Below are 15,569 nucleotides of genomic sequence, written 5' to 3'. Positions count from 1 at the left end.
GCCAAGAAAATATTCCCCACACCATGACACCACCACCACCAGCCTGAACCGTTGATACAAGGCAGGATGGATCCATGCTTTCATGTTGTTGATGCCAAATTCTGACCCTACCATCCGAATGTCGCAGCAGAAATCGAGACTCATCAGACCAGGCAACATTTTTCCAATCTTCTACTGTCCAATTTCGATGAGCTTGTGCAAATTGTAGCCTCAGTTTCCTCTTCTTAGCTGAAAGGAGTGGCACCCGGTGTGGTCTTCTGCTGCTGTAGCCCATCTGCCTCAAAGTTGGACGTACTGTGCGTTCAGAGATGCTCTTCTGCCTACCTTGGTTGTAATGGTTGGTTATTTGAGTCACTGTTGCCTTTCTATCTGCTCGAACCAGTCTGCCCATTCTCCTCTGACCTCTGGCATCAACAAGGCATTTCCTCCCACAGAACTGCTGCTCACTGGATGTTTTTTCTTTTTCGAATCATTCTCTGTAAACCCTAGAGATGGTTGTGCGTGAAAATCCCAGTAGATCAGCAGTTTCTGAAATACTCAGACCAGCCCTTCTGGCACCAACAACCATGCCACGTTCAAAGGCACTCAGATCACCTTTGCTCGGTTTGAACTGCAGGAGATTGTCTTGACCATGTCTACATGCCTAAATGCACTGAGTTGCCGCCATGTGATTGGCTGATTAGAAATTAAGTGGTAACGTGCAGTTGGACAGTTGTACCTAATAAAGTGGCCGGTGAGTGTATATTCTGCTAAGTCAGTGGTGCACAACTCATGGGCTTCCAACTACAATTCCCATTCTGCCTGGACGGCCAAGTGGTACATCTACAATTCTGTATTTAATAATCTACTAAATGTATAATTATATTAGGTACCAGAGTCTTCCCTCTCCCATTTTCATATAAGATTGTGATAGGTGTATATGCAAGACCACTATTCTTCCTGACCCTCTCCTATTCAATATAAATGCTCAGTAGAGATGAGCAAACCTTGAGCATGCTCGAGTCCATCCGAACCCGAACGATCGGCATTTGATTAGCGGTGGCTGCTGAACTTGGATAAAGCCCTAAGGCTGTGGAAAACATGGATATAGTCATTGGCTGTATCCATGTTTTCCAGACAACCTTTATCCAAGTTCAGCAGCCCCAGCTAATCAAATACCGAACGTTTGGATGGACCCGAACCGAGTTCGCTCATCTCTAATGCTCAGCTATTGGGAATAAGCTGATGCCAGATACCCCCGACGTAGGCTTATTTTTTTCCCCCCTGAAAGGATCCAGCCTGTTAAAGCTAACATCATCAATCTATGCCACACTCATCTCTCCACCCCCCCCCCCAAGCTTTGCTGTCAATAGAGAGTAAAGACCCTCCCATATACATTGGATGGTCATGTGGCATAGCAAACAATAATTTATATATGCATCTTTACTCTCGATAAAACGAACTAGTCCCTTGTCAATTTCATAGGACTTGAACAGTTTTAGTCTTTGAAGAAGTACTGTGAGATGTAAAATATTTAGTCTGAGCAGATCCAAGATGCTGGAATCCATTGTGGCTCATCCTGAGCACGACGGGCGATGGACAGGAGCTGGACTGTAGCAGACTGCAGATCATCATTCACCAACACTTGGTCAATAAATTGGCTAAATTGGTCTTCAATCTTCTTTGCTGCTTCTTCTATATCCTGAAAGTCTTCTTCCTGCAGGTGGAACAAAATAAATGAGGGATCACAGATTTTCCTGACTTTGAAGTGGAAGTCTACAATAAATCCACATTGTTGCAGAACTTTTTTAACACCATAAATCCGTTGTGGGAAATCCATACGAATAAGGCAAAATGTGGTGCAGATTTTCAACTGCAGGAAATTTGCAGGATTCTACTATATGTTGCCGTACCCTTAATGGCAAAAACAGTACCACCCCTTCCTCAGGTTGTGTGTGTTACCATTACAATCTAGCTGCACAATAATAGATCCAAGCTGAGAAGAAGAGTGGCACCCCTTTAAAGCTAAAAGATCAGCTGTTGATTAATTGAGGCCTCATTCACATGTCAGTATATTTTTGCACAATTTTCTGTTTTATTTTTGCAAGCGTTACGAAATTAATGTCTGCAACATCCGCAATAAATACATATCTCAGACTTTGCCTGTAATTGTACATCAGCAATTACGGAAGAATTTTGCAGTCATGTGAATGAGGCCTTGGGGGCATTTACACGTTCTGTAAATACGGATAATGAGCTACAGAAAGGAGTAAGGAGCTCTTGGCATCATTCACTACTTTCAATGTGCCCTAATTGCCAGAAGCATTTCCATCACTTCCATGACCCTAATAGGCCAATATCATGTGACGTTCCACAACTGCTTCACATTAACTTTTCACTGCCCTACAGGACGGTAGGGTGGTATCTGTATCCACTACCATAATTCAATTATATTATACTGGTTATTTTATGTCTTTGTTTTGTCAAACCACAAAGTGCTGATGGGGTTTCTACTATGATACAAATGATAAATCTGCTTGGACAGAAAACATATACCAATTATAATGTTAAAAAAAAATATATACCAAATAATGGTAACTGTACCTTATACTTCAGGTTCACATAGTAATCGGTGAGAATGCTGGAGTTTCTTCTTGTCTGCCTCATACAGTTTCGGCTTGGTGGTTTAATAAATATTATGTATGGTTTAAGTTCATGGTTTCGAGCTCCTGTAATACCCTGTAAATAAAAGGACAAAAAGTAAGCAGCATATCAGGGCTTATTTATCAATCCCAACTGTTGCTCTTGTGACATTGTTCCAAAAGGTAAAACCTACATGCACCGTGCACACCTATAAATACTGTGCATGATTTGATCCAATGGAGTACCTTCCATAGAGGCAGTTCTTCCTGCTTCTTATTAAACTTTTCAGTAAAAGAATAAAATTCTATACCGGCAGCCTGCACTAGATGGCGCTCAATGCATGCTTCAATGGAAGCTGTATAAATCCCTACGTACACTGGCGGAACTACCGCCGTAGTGGCCGCTATGGGGCCCCTGGCACAGGCCGAGGCCTTGGCCCCCGAAGCTGACCGCCTGCAGCACCCGGTGGCCGAGCGGGCCTCCCGGGTGTTAAGTGTTCTAATTGACAGCGCGAGAAGCCATAGGCTTCCCGCCCTGTCAATTACTCTTGTGACCGCAAGCAGTGTTTTGCTTGCGATCACAAGAGTGTCGGCCCCCGCCGGATGAGCAGCTCCCTGGTCGAGTCCCATGCAGCGTCATCACTGAGCTCAGTGTGCGCCGCCGCGGCTGGGACTTCCGGGTACAGAGAGCATGTCACTCTCTGTACCGGAAGTCCCAGCCGCCGCGGCACACACTGAGCTCAGTGATGGCGCTGCGTGGGACTGACCAGGGAGCTGCTCATCCGGCGGGGAAGAAAGAAGAGACCAGCGACCGACGGGGGAGCGGTGTGGTTTGGTGAGTTCTGTTTTGTTTTTTTCTTTTTTATCAGAGGGGAACAGTGGGGGCTATATGGGGGAAGGACAATAACAGTGGGGGCTATATGGGGGAAGGACAATAACAGTGGGGGCTACATGGGGGAAGGACTACAACAGTGGGGGCTATATGGGGGAAGGACAATAACACTAGGGGCTATATGGGGGAAGGACAATAACAGTGGGGGCTATATGGGGGAAGGACATCAACAGTGGGGGCTATATGGGGGAAGGACAATAACAGTGGGGGCTATATGGGGGAAAAACAACAGTGGGGACTATATGGGGGAGGACAACAACAGTGGGGGCTATATGGGGGAGGACAATAACAGTGGGGGCTATATGGGGGAAGGACAATAACAGTGGGGGCTATATGGGGGAGGACAACAACAGTGGGGGCTATATGGGGAGGACAACAACACTGGGGGCTATATGGGGGAAGGACAATAACAGTGGGGGCTATATGGGGGAGGACAACAACAGTGGGGGCTATATGGGGAAGGACAACAACACTGGGGGCTATATGGGGGAGGACAATAACAGTGGGGGCTATATGGGGGAGGACAACAACAGTGGGGGCTATATGTGGGGAAGGGGATGCACAATACTGGGGGCTATATGGGGGAGGACAACAACAGTGGGGGCTATATGGGGGAAGACAACAACAGTGGGGGCTATATGGGGGAGGACAACAACAGTGGGGGCTATATGGGGGAGGACAACAACAGTGGGGGCTATATGGGGGAAGGACAACAACAGTGGGGGCTATATGGGGGAAGGACAACAACAGTGGGGGCTATATGGGGAGGACAACAACACTGGGGGCTATATGGGGGAAGGACAACAACACTGGGGACTATATGGGGGAAGGACAACAACACTGGGGGCTATATGGGGGAAGGACAACAACACTGGGGGCTATATGGGGGAGGGACAACAACACTGCTGGCTATATGGGGGTGGACAACAACACTAGGGGCTATATGGGGGAAGACAACAACACTAGGGGCTATATGGGGGAGGACAACAACAGTGGGGGCTATATAGGGGAGGACAACAACAGTGGGGGCTATATGGGGGAAGAACAACAACAGTGGGGGGCTATATGGGGGAGGACAACAACACTGGGGGCTATATGGGGGAAGGACAACAACACTGGGGGCTATATGGGGGAGGACAACAACACTGGGGGCTATATGGGGAGGACAACAACCGTGGGGGCTATATGGGGGAGGAACAACAGTGGGGGCTATATGGGGGAGGACAACAACACTAGGGGCTATATGGGGGAGGACAACAACACTAGGGGCTATATGGGGGAGGAACAACAACAGTGGGGGCTATATAGGGGAGGACAACAACAGTGGGGGTTATATGGGGGAGGAACAACAACAACACTAGGGGTTTTATGGGGAGGAACAACAACACTGGGGGCTATATTTGGGAGGAACCACAACACTGGGGGCTATATGGGGGAGGAACAACACTGGGGGCTATACGGGTCTGGGGATGCAGAAGACTGGGGGCTGCCTATGGGGGGTTGCACGAGACTGGGGGTTGCCTATAGGGGGATGCACAAGACTGGGGGCTGCCTATAGGGGGATGCACAAGACTGGGGGCTGCCTGTAGGGGGATGCACAAGACTGGGGGCTGCCTGTAGGAGGATGCACAAGACTGGGGGCTGCCTGTAGGGGGATGCACCAAGACTGGGGGCTGCCTATAGGGGGATGCACAAGACTGGGGGTTGCCTATAGGGGGATGGACAACACTGGGGCAGCCTATAGGGGATCACAAAAACTCTGGGCTACCTATAGGGGGTGCACAACACTGGGATATCTATATGGGGGATGGACAACACTGGGGGATACCTATAGGATGATGCACACACAGAGGTAGCCATATACTATCAGGCAGGGATAAAGAACCTTGGCTCTCCAGCTATTGCAAAACTACAGCTTTAGCTTTGACTGTCCACGCATGATGGGAGTGTAGTTTTGCAACAGCTGGAGAGCCAAGGTTCCCTACCCCTGGTATAGGGGGATGCACAGAGGTTGTCATCTACTATAAAGGGACACAGAGAGGGAGGCTCCCTACTATAGGAGATGCAGAAAAGACCATCTATATGGAGGACTGAACAAGGGACCATCTATAAGGTGTCTACACAGAGCGGGGCATATTAGGGATATATATATATATACACACACATACACTACAAAGAGTCAGGGTTACCCACTAAATGAGGGCTTAAAGGGGTCAGTGCAGTTAGTAGAGAAATGAGGATGGTGACAGAGTGAGGAGCCTAATATGTTTTTCTGGCAGATTCTGTGGATTCGTGGCTCGGAGAAGTTCTCATAACGGCCCAGGGTAGACGGAGAAGATGATGAAAAGGGGAACTCCAATCAGAGAAGACGTCCCTGTGAGTCAGCTGATGTTACTGCACTGTAATTTGTATGGTGTACAGATTCTGTGTAGAGCTGGGTGTGTTGATGGCATAGTGGTCGGTCAGAGGAGGGGGGCCCCAATCAAGTTTGCTATGGGGCCAATCATTTCTAGTTACGCCCCTGCCTACATAGAGTTTCCACAGTGGTGGTAGCAGACAGCAACCACACTGCCCAATATTTACCAGTCTTGTCTGAGGCAGAAACTGTTGGATTTGCTCATAGCTCTGGGCAGATCAGATTGATAAATTCAGTGTATTCATGCACAGTTGCTATAGCTTGTTTGTGGACCTATGGGATGAGTCCTATTTTGGTGAAAGGCCCTATTACACGGGACTGTGTAATAGACAATGATAGAAAAATCCTCTATGTGTCGTTAATTTAGATCTGACCCTAAAATCATTGGTGATAGTTCGCTAATCGTTTGCTGTAATTCCACATTTGTTCACTAATCAGTCAGTGTAATTGCCTATTGTTCCTTTTTTTGCTGGGATTAGATGGAGTAAACGATTGTAGTAAGGATCCTAACTAACGACTATCCTTCTGTGTAATATGGTGAACGATTTCAGGTTAACGTTAAACAACCTAGTTTTCGATTAGTCATTAATCGTTAAAAATCGCTTTGTCTAATAGAACCCTAATTCTTAACAGAACAGATTCATGAAATAATACAACCACAGCATGCACTACCACATAAAGTCTACATAGAAGAACATTTTAAGAAATGATTATGAGACTCTGGACACATGCTGATGATTGGTTTGGTCTCCCATTGCTTCTGAACGTAGTTGTGTTATTATAAATGTATATATCATGTACATTACAGCTCTAACCTGTGGCTCCAAGTCAATTACACATATTTTCCCAGCATCCAGTACTTCTTTTACTGTGTCCACACTGGTACCATACATATGGCCTTTGTATTCTCCATACTCCAGGAAACTGGTTAGAAATAATAAAAGGAATTTTATTTAACCTCTTAATGACACATTTTAATTTTAGTTTTTACCTCTTATTCTCAGAAAGATAAATCCCTTTTTTTTTTCCATGAATATGCACCAACATATAAGGTCTTGTGTTTGGAAGTTGAACTGTTTAATAGTATCCTTTATTGTATGGCATATTAACATAGGAAACATAAACTAACATGTTAACCGCAATATGCGAGTCAGTACAATGAAGGGGATAAAAATTTTATTTAGTTTTTGTTATGTTTTACTATTAAAAATAAACTATTTAAGACATTGACTTGCCATATTCTGACATCTATCACTTAAAATATATTTGTAGTTTATTTTTTTTATTTTTTTACTAAATTTAACATTTTTAATATATTTCAATTTACTTTGCAATCACTTAAACAGTACACTGCAATACCTTTGTATTGCAGGGTGCGGTCATTCTAATTATAGCAGCTACAGAGAACTTCTGAAGGCAATAGACATGACAGGACTGGCTAGTGTCTTCTAATCTAGATGTCCCAGCTGCTATTGACTCAAGCATCTAGGGGGTTAAATGGCATGATCACCTTTGTAGCCAGTTACTGATGGCAAACATCCGCTGCTCATAGTATCCAGCACCTTTATATATAGAGTGGACTTAGCTCCTGAGCCTCCTGCATACTTCCATAGCATATATACATCATACATGTATGGCAAGTGTTGTCAAGGAGTTAACACATGCAGCATTTTTCTGTTCTATAAAACACAATGGGTGTCAGGTGTTTGGCTGCATTGTTAATGCGTTTGTATGAAATAATAAACTGCAGCACTATCTCTGGATAAACTCATCCGGCACAGAGTTTTTTGTTTTTTTTTAATCTTAGGATACTGAACAACCCCTACTATTCCATACCTGTGGCTGTATATCATACTTTCGAAGGTCTCTTTGGATACAAAGAAATATTCTCGACCATTCTCCTCATAGCTCTTCTTGTGGCGAGTAGTGTCTGTTGTAATATAGATACTTCCATGTTAGTATTGCAGTGTGTATTGTTATTTACTAACAATTTATGTTTCTGTGTTGGCGTTAAATCAATTTTTTTTATGATTTACATCCAGAAATAAACTTGGGCTGGGTTCATATTTGCATTGGTGACTTTGTTCAGGGCATCCATTGCAAAAGCTTCCTACTGACTTTGCTGGTATCTGTATATTTGACAGGACAAAGAAAATTGTGCTTGCAGCTTTTTTTTTTTTTTTTTCCACTCACATCCTGATAAATAAATGAAATGTGCAACAAAGCCCCCTGAATGGAGCTCCAATGCAAATGTGAATCCAGCCTTACCCTTCCCTAGGATCAGTCGATTTACCATTACCTGAGCTGACCATGAGGTCTTGTTCAGACATAAGATGCACAAAACAGTGACGGTTCTGGCACTCCAATGAAGATTAAAATGTAGATACTTTATTTCATAACAAACGTTAAAACATGGTGTACCTTGCAGCATGTTTTAACGTTTGTTATGAAATAAAGAATCTACATTTTAATCCTCATTGGAGTGCCAGAACCATCACTGTTTTGAGCATCTTGCGAATACCACAACTAGCCATCGTTGGAACCAAGCACCCTTCATTATAGACTGTGTCCAGCATTAATTTCTAGAGGTGAGCTGGCTACAATCACTATTATTCAGACATACACTTCTCAGCGCTGAAATTGCTACACATAGAAGGGCAAGCCATAAGATTAAGCAAATCCAGGAAGAAGCAAATCCTAAGAAGAACCTAGCTGTAAACTGTGGCATGTGCAACGGACTTCAATGGCAGAACCAAAGAAAAACATTTTCAGCCATATAAAATAGGTTCAAGTCAGTTTAGTATAACTGTGCCATGCCTCTTGTTTATTGACGTGCTAGTTATGACCACTTATCACAAACTGAGAGTAACACAATCCTTGATCAGGAAGACTTTGGTTTATCAAACAGGTTACATAAGCCTCAATGTCAAAACTGTTTCTGTACAAACCATCAGAAGGTGCTTGCATCACATCGGGCTATGAGCCAGTTGTTCAGATATAGATGCTCCATTGATCTCATGACACCTCTCTATCATGGTGCAGCGCAAAATGGTACTATCACAGGAGCTGTTTTTTAACATGAAAATGGCAGGCCCCATGTTTCTCTTAGCCTTAGATCAGCCTAAATATCCTACCATGGTTTGCAGCTTCTCTAGATTTCTGGGGCATCATTGGTCGGCAATTGCAAAGGGAGCAGCCAGCCGCAGATCTTTATAATTTGTGCGCCCAAGTGCATTCAACATGGCAGAACATTTCTCAAACAATTATTAAAGGGGTTATCCAGTGTTAGAAACATGGCCACTTCTTTCCAGAGAGAGGACAACATTGTCTTCTTTGGGTGGTGTTTTGCAACTCAGTTCCATTGAAGTGAATGGAGCTTAATTGCAAAGTACACCTGAATTGGAGACAAGAGTGGTGCTGTCTCTGGAAGAAAGTGGCCATGTTTTTCTAACACTGTATAATAATGTGACTGATAGCATGCAAGATATGTAAGTGCATGTATTTTTCTCACTGACTAATCAATGTCTTGGACTGACTGGGATGGGACACAGTGATCACAGAAGATTTGTCTTTGAAATAGCAACAAGCAGAGAACGGAAGCTGTGTGAGTGAGTGGGTGAGTATTATTTATTTTTACAGCATCCCCAACAACATATTAAAAGGTTAATAAACTTTAACAGCTCTTTAAATACCTAGGTGACATTGCCATCAGAATACCCCCACTAAGTGCCCCTATATGTAACATTGCCTGATGAGTGTAATGGTGTAGGTGCAATGGTATATCTCTAGTTGTCTATTTTATATTGTCATTTTGTTTTTGATTGATGTAGAGCTCTCTGAAAATCCACTTTTCCTTTTTAGCCATAGAGTTAAACTCTACAGCCTACAGTGTGTTCACAAAGATTTATAAAGATCTTACTGAAGTCAATGGGAGCTATAAATAATAAATATACAGTCAGCTCAGCCTAATAGAGGCTGCCGACAGGTTCACCAACTCTGTAAACCTCCCCTGTGTACAGTTCTGACAGCAAGTGAAAATGAGAACGTTCCCATGTGCAAAAGATACACCACAACAATATGTGTATGTTACAGAGCTAAGACGAAAGGACACGGTGTACACATGACCCCGCTACATACACAATGGACGCTTATTTCTATGAGAGCCTTTTCTGATGTCTCAGTTCAATGATAGTGCTCTAATATATATCTTAGACAGGACTGTTAGCACTTACGTGGCACAGGGCTGTGAAACATGCCGGGATTTAGTCTAATAAGTTGCTTTCTTAATCATTAACACCAACTCCTGAAGGCCCTGCAAGGAAGAAATTGTGATTTATTTACTAAAATGGTAACTTGTAATAATCTATGGGAATGTTATGCTGCAACCACAAGAGATAATGCACAGTATGACAAATATAATGTATGTTTACATGCATGTATCTGAATTCCCCTCTCTCTACACATATGGACTAACCTATTAGAACAATAAGTCTATGACGATCACAGGGCCTCCTCTGATATCTTACAACCTCTTCATAAGGAGCAGCTAAAGTGTGGTAACAGCTACTTGGACATCGGGAGTAGCAGGAAGATTGGGTGCTGTGAGACTTTCTGCGGCAAAGGCGCATGCTCCTCCGAAAACCAGCTGTGGAGAGGACAGGTCAATGTTATTACACCAACAATGCATACAGATGTGCCCTTCCTTAAAGGAGAAAAAATTTTATTACTAGTATTGTATTGTCCCTTAAAAGTTATACAAATCACTAATATACACTTATGACGGGAAATGCTTATAAAGTACTTTTTTCCTGCACTTACTACTGCATCAAGGCTTCACTTCCTGGATAACATGGTGATGTCACGCCGCAACTCCCAGAGCTGTGCGGCTGTGGCTGCTGGAGAGGATGATGGCAGGGGATGCTCAGTGTCCCTCCAGTGCCCTGTGTCCCTCAGTGTCCCCCTGCCATCATCCTCTCCAGCAGCCACAGCCCACACTGCTCTGGGAGTCGGGTCGTGACATCACCATTTTATCCAGAAAGTGAATGGAGATGAGCGAACCAGCCGAGGGTTCGGGTTCGTATGAACCTGAACTCTCGGCTTCTGATTCCCGCTGTCTGCCCGCTCCGTGGAGAGGGTGGATACATGCCTGAGGACTGCCCTGGAAAACCGGGATACAGCCTATGGCTATGGCTGTATCTCAGTTTTTCAGGCGGTCTTCAGGCTGTATCCACTCTCTTCACAGAGCCTGCAGACAGCGGAAATTAGAAGCCAAGAGTTCAGGTTCATACGAACCCGAACCTCAGTCGGGTCGCTCATCTCTAGAAGTGAAGCCTGATGCAGTAGTAAGTGCAGGGAAAAAAAAGCACTTTATGTGCATTTCCTGTAATAAGTGTATATTGGTAATTTGTTTAACTTTTGGGGGGCAATACAATACTTTAATAAAATTTTTTGCCAGACTTCTCCTTTAACTTATCTCTAAGCTCAATATATTCTAAGATGTATGGTGTGAGACTACAGCTTTTCACCACAACATGATCTCCTGACGTACTCTTACTAAGTGTGCGCACTCTGTTTCTCTATGTGTCGCACTCTTGGATGTTCTGGTAGTTATGGCCTGATATTGGTTTATGAGTTCTTCGATTAGTTGTAATATACTAAAGCAAAGGTAAGGGTGGAATCATCTGTAAAGGATCCAGTTAACAATGTTGAAATCCCTATTAGGGCATATAGATGAAATGTAGGTGGTCTTCCACTCAGGACCCTTAGCCTTGAGAGCTACAAATTATTATTATTTTTTCAAAATAGGATGCCGACATATATGTATACACAGGTACCCATTGAGTCTAATGGTCCCAAATGTAATCTTTAGTGATGAGTGAATAGTATTCGATCAAATAGTACCCCATTCACGCTATTCGATTGCGTTAGAATATTTAAACGATTACGCTGTAAAAATTCGATTCGCCCTCCCATCGCCCCCCTGGTGCTTTTTTCCAGCCAATAAACATGCAGGGTGGAGGGACAGGCTCTAGGAATAGGCAGGACTTTAAAAAAAAACAAAAACAAACAAACAACTAACTGTGATTGGCTGGCTAAACTATGTCACCTCCGCAGTATGCGAATAGGGAATTTCAGATTCGTGTCACTTGCTGGTTGGAGCTAGAGAGGGACAGGCTGTATACCAGGGAGAGAAAGCTTTTAGGTGAAGTTAGGAAGGAAGGGACCCCCAAATGCTCGTTAGGGCTAAAAGTATAAAAAACTGAGATTTAGAAGCTGTGAGACAGGCAGTGTGTTCAGACATCTACTGAAGGTGTATACGGCTGTATACTGAGAGTGTGGGATAATAGCTGTTATCTTGCTACTACTGATACATACGCAAGTGCGTACTGATAGACCGAAACATACACTACTCCTTTACTTTCGGAATTTGTTCGTGAATGTTCGGAGTACACAAACCGATCACAGAGGTTTTTTTTTGTTTGTGTTCGGGATCTGAACCGAACATTGGGATGTTTGCTCATCACAGGTATGCTTCCCCCTGCTGTCCATATGCATTCCAGAGGTGTTGGCATCATTTCCTGAGGTGTCATTGAGCACTTGGTGACCTCCTAGTGGTCGAATATTGATTTCCATGTCCCAAGTATTTTTCTACCATAGACTATAATGAGATTCAATATTTGTTCGCATATACGAATATCAGGAGCTATTTGAATCGAATTTTAAATTATCAAATATTTTACTATTCGCTCATCTCTAGTAATCATCTATTGTTTATATTCAGGTCATTTTCTGAACGTATAGGTAGTTTAGCCTTACATCTAAAAGCATGTTTGCTGCAACCTTTGGGTCCCAGGCCAATTAGGGTTAAAGTAATTTTTCCATTAATAACTCCTGTTACACGATGCCAGGCTAATATACCTTGTGTTTCAATGCTATAACATTTTTAAGATCTCTGCTGGCTATTACAGGATACATTCTAGTTTGAAGTAGAATGTAGCTTCTTTGAGTTAGCTATTAGTAAGAAGCTAAAAACCTGATCTGATCATGTCCATCTGACAGAGAAGGCCATAATATCCTGTGATGACGTATGGTAGTTGAAGATGGACAGTTTTCATATAGTTCCCACCTCCTGACAGCAAGCAAAAATTTTAAAGGAATTTAATGAGTTACTGTTAAAAGTTTTGTTTGGTCGGGGTCTCAGTGCTAAGATTTCACTAATCTCTAGATATAGCATGTGACAGTGCAGGTTGCTTCCCAGCTGCTCACACTATTCGTCTCATTTCTGGAATTGGGTCCCCTAGACTTATGATGGAGCCTAACTCCTGCAATGAGAGGGATTGAAGAAGCAAGCGAGGGAGTATAAAGTTGGTTACATATCAGTGGTGGTCTCTGCACTGAGACCCCGACCAATCAAAATGTTTTTTTTGTCTTCGTAAAATAGATGAAAAGAAATATGGTCCAGCATCCAAATGACATGAATTATTTTATTGCAACATTGTAGCCCAAGCAAAAGGCAACTTTTCAGCCCTTCAGATAGTATGTGTTTTTCTCAAGGGTCAAAAAGTTTCCTTTTCCTTACTATGATGGACAGGTGTGGTTCTGTTTTTGCAAGAGAGTGGATGTGTTTTTTTCCTAAATCTGGCTAATCCACTAAAGTGTATCTATAAATTCCATGGAAACATACTAATTGAAAATAGTAATGTGCACCACAGTGAGTTAAAAAAGACACAAACTGTCAGTAACTACATAATAGGATCTGTCCTTATATTATGGAATAACAATGCTTTTTTTTAGACCTACATGTGTACTATATTTATTTTTCCAACCTTGTTTCATTGAACTGCTCATATTTATTAGGATGTGGGGATCCCCATGGACAGTGGTTAATCCACATTCCTTTGCTGTAATAACAAGTCTCAGACATACCAATAACATATGGCTGTCCATCACTGCCATATTCTTCCTCTTCTTAACATGCATGGGAAAACAGGAAGGGGTGAGAAAGGATGTTATTATAAATTCTGTCATTCTTTACCATTACATCAAATAAAATTCTATATAGCATATAAAAGGATTGTGGCCCACCTGTGTGAGACAAAAACCGCTGTAATTTGCCCAAAGCAACCAATATCAGTTCAGGTTTTACTTTACCAGAGTTTATTCAAAGAAACCTATGATCTCAGTTCTATCCAGTAAAAAATAAAACAAAAATAAAAAAAAAGGTTTATCTTGAGCACACCCTCATAACCAGTCAGCCTCAATGTATCAGCATCCACCTTCTTCTTGGAATACAACTTCTTGGCTCCAGAGGAGGTCTGGATCGGGAAATGCCACCTCGGCTAATTACTGGTTGCAGCAGTGTCCCATCTTGGCCAATGACTGACTGAGGCAGCCCATCCTGCTCCTGAGCGTTTGTTTCAAAAGCAAGAAGAAGAGAGAAGACCAGAGAACCAAATGGAGGGACCAACATGGGACTAGGTAAGTACGGTATATTTATGCTAACATGGGGGGAGATTTATCAAACATGGTGTAAAGTAAAACTGGCTCAGTTGCCCCCTAGCAACCAATCAGATTCCACCTTTCATTTTCCAAAGAGTCTGTGAGGAATGAAAAGTGGAATCTGAGCCAGTTCTATGTTACACCAGTTTGATAAATCTCCCCTCTGGTGTACAGTCAAAATAAAATGAGCCCTAATCTGGGCCTTCTCCACTAGGCTCATGACTGCAATTAGAAAGGAGAGAAGCTTCATTTGAATCCGAGCATTCAGCATTTGATTACCAGTGGCTAAAGAAGTTGGATGCAGCCCTAGGGAGTCCTTATGGATACATGTTTTTCAGGCAGTCTGCATCCAACTTTTTCAGCTCATCTCTTTCCGCAATGCTCAGCTATGATATTCATATTGCCATTGTGAGATGCAGCTGACCATAACATTTGCAAGGCCATTGGCCAGCTCAGGCGTTTGCTGCAGGCTAGAGGAGCACAGAACACATTCACCAGGAGATCAGTGTATGTTCAGTTGATTTCGCATACAGCGAGGAAGGAATGATCATAGACTGTAACTAAACCATCATTTACTTCTGCTTATAGTTTGCTTTAGTTGTTGTATTTTTGGTCAAGGCAATGGCCATATTCCTTGCCCCAAAGCATAAAATAACACTGATAAAACAACATTAATTCCTCCAAAATACTCATGAAGTAAATAGATCATCTTACCTCCTTTTAATTCCTCTGGTAAGATTAAAGGCCAAAGAGAATTCATATAAAATAACACCACCATAAAAGAATACATAGAAGATATTATGTTTAGGAGGTACAAACATAAAGGGCATATCTTATAGGACTTTATGTGCATACCAGCTGGCATGGCTCAGTAAGCAGAGGGTATACACAGGACAGCACTATACTGAGGACATAGTCCTTACATGCTCAATGCTAAGATTACATTACACAGATTGACATCTTAATGTTCAAACAGCTCAAGATATATTAATATCAGAAAGCTGGTAAAGATATTATACAAGCACCATTCCTCATACATGATCTTCATTACTTCCAATACATCAGTTATATAGGCAAAATAAAATACACATGCAACTAAAGTCAAAAAATGTTTCTTGTGCACTGAATGTAAGACATATTA

General features: G+C 42.7%; 1 protein-coding gene across 1 annotated transcript; it reads right to left on the bottom strand.

Annotated features, from left to right (window-relative positions):
* Window positions 1–1,395: 1,395 nt before the first annotated feature.
* Window positions 1,396–6,822, bottom strand: LOC138774958 (MAGUK p55 subfamily member 4-like). Its single transcript, XM_069955730.1, has 3 exons — window positions 6,745–6,822; window positions 2,584–2,718; window positions 1,396–1,696 (listed from the first exon to the last, which is right to left on the bottom strand). The coding sequence occupies exons 1-3, from the start codon at window positions 6,820–6,822 to the stop codon at window positions 1,514–1,516; spliced, it is 396 nt and encodes a 131-aa protein (XP_069811831.1). The 3' UTR covers window positions 1,396–1,513.
* Window positions 6,823–15,569: the final 8,747 nt, after the last annotated feature.

This window comes from Dendropsophus ebraccatus, unplaced genomic scaffold, assembly GCF_027789765.1.
Source record: "Dendropsophus ebraccatus isolate aDenEbr1 unplaced genomic scaffold, aDenEbr1.pat pat_scaffold_1152_ctg1, whole genome shotgun sequence".
NCBI classification, from domain to species: Eukaryota; Metazoa; Chordata; class Amphibia; order Anura; family Hylidae; genus Dendropsophus; species Dendropsophus ebraccatus.
Note: the sequence above shows the minus strand (reverse complement) of the source record. Positions and strands in the feature narration are given on the sequence as shown.

Coding starts and splice junctions, on each gene's coding strand:
- LOC138774958 (XM_069955730.1), bottom strand. CDS start 6,822: ATGTATGGTACCAGTGTGGACACAGTAAAAGAAGTACTGGATGCTGGG. Junction 2,719..6,744: donor TAATTGACTTGGAGCCACAG/GTTAGAGCTGTA, acceptor TTTTATTTACAG/GGTATTACAGGAGCTCGAAA. Junction 1,697..2,583: donor ATGTGAACCTGAAGTATAAG/GTACAGTTACCA, acceptor TTCCACCTGCAG/GAAGAAGACTTTCAGGATAT.